The 5,032-nt window shown below is 34.0% G+C and overlaps 1 protein-coding gene across 1 annotated transcript; it reads right to left on the bottom strand.

Moving 5' to 3' along the window:
* Nucleotides 1-770: 770 nt before the first annotated feature.
* On the bottom strand, nt 771-3,228 carry LOC131149824 (photosystem I subunit O). The gene is made up of 4 exons (XM_058100591.1): nt 2,967-3,228; nt 2,649-2,727; nt 2,341-2,520; nt 771-1,085 (listed from the first exon to the last, which is right to left on the bottom strand). Exons 1-4 carry the CDS (start codon nt 3,055-3,057, stop codon nt 995-997), a joined length of 441 nt encoding a protein of 146 aa, XP_057956574.1. The 5' UTR covers nt 3,058-3,228; the 3' UTR covers nt 771-994.
* Nucleotides 3,229-5,032: the final 1,804 nt, after the last annotated feature.

The following is a 5,032-nucleotide window of genomic DNA, read 5'->3' as shown; positions in this document are numbered from 1 at the left end:
TCCAACATTAATGAGAAAAATCACCTATAAAGTCAATCATTTGACCAGAGCCATTGATGCCGGCCATATATTGATCGGAATAATCCACGCTCGCACTATAATAATCAGAATGATCCACGACAAGCGTTATAAATGACAGATCTACCAGGGTCAAACTTGACCAGTATAAAAGGGATACTACGGAGAGGCTAAGGTATCTTATTCTAACCCAATTTCACTATTACTTACAACATCTCTTAAAGCACGTCCTTATTTAGGCATCGGAGAGATCCCCCGGAGTACACCCGGGGTTCTCCAAGTCGCATTTGTTTTTGTCTTTTTCAGGTGATCGGGATTGGAAAACTCGCTTGAGGTCAGATCGATATTTTTGATAGTAACAAAAATATAAGAGAAAATAACCTTTCTCCTTTATTTCTTTTCTTTTTCTTTTTCTAACTAAAATTCTTGATCTAAACAAACCCTTATAAAATTAAACAATAATCATCCATTAATTTTCCTATATATATATATATATATATATATATATATTCTTTTTCTCTTTATTAAAAGGTAAAAGAAGAATTACTAGATTCTTTGCGAATTGTTCAAAAGAGCAATGAGCAAAAATCACATACAATCAAACCCCAAACATAAGCCCTTTTTGGGAGTGAGTGAGTGAGATACAAAATTAAGTAGCTCAGCCTAGCTGTTAGCCTGCAGTGCATGCTAGGGCTTGGCTTTTCTTTTCTTTTCTTTTCTTTTCTTTTGCATTGTTCCAAACAATGGGTGGGTTGTACTTGGGAATTGGCATTCCATTCAACGTCATAAAATCAGTAAAAAGGTTCCTACCTCCTTCCTTCTAAAGGGGCACAACACACACACATTAAAAAAAAAAAAAAAAAAACGAAGGAAAACAAAAGTAGACGAAGATAGTCATCACTCATCACTATACAACATTCATAGAAGTCGATTAATAGCTAGAGAGAGAGAGAGAGAGAGAGAGAGTCCATGGATTTCAAAAGTAACCATCGGCCCGTCCTTTGAATCCAATTTGTCCAAAAGTCAGGCATAGGAACAGCCCCAGGTGCCACGTCAGCATCCAAAACCTAACACATATAATATATATTAACTAAAAATATATTTATAAAAATAAAAGTCCATTATATATATATATATATATATATATATATATATATATAAGATGAACGCCCAACACCTACGTACCTACCAGAGCTAACGTGCATGAAAAATAATTGATTAGAAAAAATATGCTTTGGGTTTTGAAGGAATCTGTGGGGCACCCTATTCTTCATTTTAATTTTCCCTAACGGCTCTTTCGAACTTAAAAAAAAAAACAGGCAAAGAGATGGGGTTAAATGACAAACGAGTCCTTGGAGAGAAGGGCAAAAAAGAGAAAGACACTTCTTCGGAAATTAAAAAGAGAAATTATATTTATCAAAAACACAATCTCCTGATAAATACTATTGAAATAGTAATATAATACTTATCAGCTTTTGTTATTAAGAAAAGTTAAAAAAATAAAAATATATTTATATGTAGAACAGAAATTTAGTTTATATATCATCAACAATTTATTATTTTTTTTAAAAAAACTATTATATTATTAATTTTTATTTTAAATAATATTTAATATAAAATAAAATAAAAATAGAAATTAATTTATATTTTCATCCTAAATTTTATGGGCCACATGTCACCTTAAAGAGGATAAATCGTTAAGTATATGGGAAATTCCACTGAGCGACTACACCTTAAAGAGGTTCTGTTTCTCACGAAATCAAAATTTTTATTAGATTTTTGCTCTTAATTTCAAAAATAATTAATCAATTTTGAAGGAAAAATACTAGGCATGCACATGGTGCAGTGGGCTTAGCATGAGACGCTTCATTTGGTTTGGTTCTGTGGCCCAACAGGGTCCGTATGGGCTATTCAAACCCAGCCCTGTCAAGCCCAACTCGTTAACCCAGCAAGAAAGCCCATTACAATTGTTAAGTAATTTTGGCAACAATAATACCTATAAATAGTTCTTTTGAATTAAATCATTTATTTTATGCACTTTAAAATTAAAAATAAAATCAAAATGATCATATGAATTTAAATATAATTAAAATAAAAAATATTCATGTATTTCAAAAAATAATAATAAAGTCAATTACAAAATATTTTTAATATTTTTACTTGTCATGCCCAATAATTATTTTTTACTGTAAATAAATTTGAAAAGCATAACAATTAAATAAAATAATTATAATAATTTTTATTTTTATTATAATATTTTTATTGGGTATTAATTTTGTAATTTTATTATTTTAATCATATGAAAAAAGAAAAAGGACTCACCAGAAAGAGGAAGTGAGAGAGGGTCCTGTAGGGAAGTGAGCGAGCTCGGTTCCGATGCTCTGAAAGAAGAGCCCCGTCAAGCTATTGCCTTTCAGCGCGGGTATGCTCGACGGAGCGAGCCACCCGATCAACCCGAACCCGATCACGTTCAGATCCGTCCTCAGCCAATCTCTCTCGAAGCTTCCCCACCACACGGCCCCACAAAAAACAAAATCAAAGCCAATCCAATCCAATCCAATCGTCATCATCATGAATAAATCGACGGCTATGATTAGCTCCATAAAAGAGAGTTCAGTGTGAGTAGTTACCAGGTAAACTTTCCTCCCGACGCAGCCTGGGCCGCGAGCCGCAGTGGGTTCCTGGGCGTTGTTGCAGACCTTACAAATGCTGCACCATACAACATATTAATTAATTAATAAAAAATATACAAGGGCGTTATTGTCAATTTAACAAAAATATAATTTTATTTTTTTAAAAAAAATTATTACACATAACAACCATAAAATGTAATTAAATTGTAATCAACATTTCGGCCCCATCTTAATTTTTATGCTTCGATCAAACAGTAAACTAACAATTATGTATTTTATTTCTTTCTGCAAACCAAACAAGCCCTAAAGGCATACCTGAAGTGAGGCATGGTTTTTTTGGAGAAGCGGAAAGGGAGGTGCCTCGGAGGCCTATGACGGTTGATGAGGTCGCAACGGTGGTTGCCATTTCCGACGGAGAGCGGCGGTGCTTTACGGTGGCGGTGGTGGTTTTGGGCTTCGAGGGTTTGTACTTGTGAGTGTGCACTTTGTGGTGGTTATGCGGAATAAGTTGCACCGAGATTTCCTGGATGGATTGTAAATCAATGGTATTATGCCACGTGGAGGTGTCTGGATAGAATGGCTTTCTCGTTGGATTGGCGGAAATCTTCACGCGCGGGATGAATTGGGGATGATTGGACCTGGGCTTTGGTCGGTGTGGGCTGAGGTTGCCAGATGGACAGGGCCTCCAGGCCCAAGCCCGGCTACTTCACTTAATGTAAGCCATAAATTAGAAAGTTGGTCATTAGCCCTATGTTTCATTAGGTATTAGGTTTAAAATTATATTGAATTTAAATAAAATATAATATAAATTTATATTCTAATTTATTCAAATTAATCAAAATTCGAGTTCAAGATATGACATATATACTCTCATAAATGTAATTTTTTTTTTTGGGTATTAGTATAGTACAACATGCATTGTATGTATTGCCGTTTTTTTAATATTTAACCATAAGGTTTGTGTTCACATATGGAACAAATAAAATTTAGGAAACAATGTTCCATATCATCTCTAATTTGACCCAACCCATCATCCAATAAATTTTTTTTTGCTTGTAAGAACGTTGAATTCAATAGTTTAAATGCTAGATTAGATTCAAAAGTAGGATGAGAAAGAGAGATATTTAAAATTGAAGAGTTAGAGAAAGAAAAAGTAAAGATTTAGGTAATATAAAATGTATAAAATGTGATGATAATATTAGGGGTGGCACAACGGGTTGATGGGTTAGGTTTGGATGAATCATAAATGAATAAGGATTAAATAAGATTGGATTCAGATTGATCCGTTTATTAACGGATGACAAACATAAAAATTCAAATTCGTCCGTTTAATAAACAGATGTTCTATAAGCATGCACCCGTTTAAAAATATAATTTATTTATTTTTAATTTTTTAAACATTTCATCTAAATTGACTTAATTTTTTTTTTTTATATATTAACAACTTAACCAAAAAATATAAAATTTAGAAAATAGTATATCTTATAACAAGAACTACGGAATCTTGCGCCAGCCGACGGCGTCCTCCCCTCCCTTCTCCAACTTCTCTGACTTCTCATCTTCAACCTTAATCTCCGCCTCCTCCGTTGACATCTCCGGTCGCCTCAATTGTCCAAAAATCTGAAAGCCTGCACACAGAGAGACCTATCTAACGGCCGAACATCGAGATATGGGGTATCGACGGTGGAGAGGAAGCTCAAATGGGCGGGAAATGGGAGCACAACAACTAATGGCGAGGATCAGGGCGTCAGAGTTTGCGTCTGGCCTTAGATCAGAGGAGACGAGCGAAACCCTAGCTCATCCTGAATGCTGTCGGCCCTGCAGCTCTGCCTGAAGGCTGAAGCTGAGAATGACTGAATGAGATGAGATCCAAAACAAAAACCTCTTAATTCCCTAAAGCCAAAATAACCACTACGACACAACTAGTGTTGTGCTGCTTGTGTAATGTGCTGCTACGCGAAGAGCAGAGTGCAGTGTAATATAACTGTCACTAATACAGTCACTAATATTTTATTATTAGTAACACAATAAAATCATCACTAATAATTAGTCTTTAGTGACGATTCTAGTCAAGAAAATGTAAAAATTATAGTGACGATTTTACACTTTTAGTGAATGAATAAAACTGTCACTAATACTTCATTATTAGTAACATAAGAAAATCATCATTAATACTTCATTATTAGTGACAGTTTTAAAATTCATGACTAATAAGTAATAGTTATCGCCGTTTTAGTAACAAATTTTAAACCGTCACTAATAATGACTAAACCTTCACTAATGACCTTATTTTTTGTAGCCCTTGATCATAATTTGAAATAATAACATTCAGGAATTTGTTTCCGGTAGGTATTGAAGCATCTTCTTAAAAAATAGCTATT

This window comes from Malania oleifera, chromosome 2 (assembly GCF_029873635.1).
Source record: "Malania oleifera isolate guangnan ecotype guangnan chromosome 2, ASM2987363v1, whole genome shotgun sequence".
NCBI lineage: Eukaryota > Viridiplantae > Streptophyta > Magnoliopsida > Santalales > Ximeniaceae > Malania > Malania oleifera.
The sequence above is the reverse complement of the archived record's forward strand: the minus strand, read 5'-3'. Positions and strand labels throughout refer to the sequence as shown.

What these genes read in the sequence shown, in the direction of transcription:
- LOC131149824 (XM_058100591.1), bottom strand. Translation starts at nt 3,057, where the DNA reads ATGGCAACCACCGTTGCGACCTCATCAACCGTCATAGGCCTCCGAGGC. An exon ending in AAAACCATGCCTCACTTCAG is followed by an intron (nt 2,728 to 2,966) that starts GTATGCCTTTAG and finishes TGTATGGTGCAG; the next exon opens with CATTTGTAAGGTCTGCAACA. An exon ending in TCGGGAGGAAAGTTTACCTG is followed by an intron (nt 2,521 to 2,648) that starts GTAACTACTCAC and finishes GTGGTGGGGAAG; the next exon opens with CTTCGAGAGAGATTGGCTGA.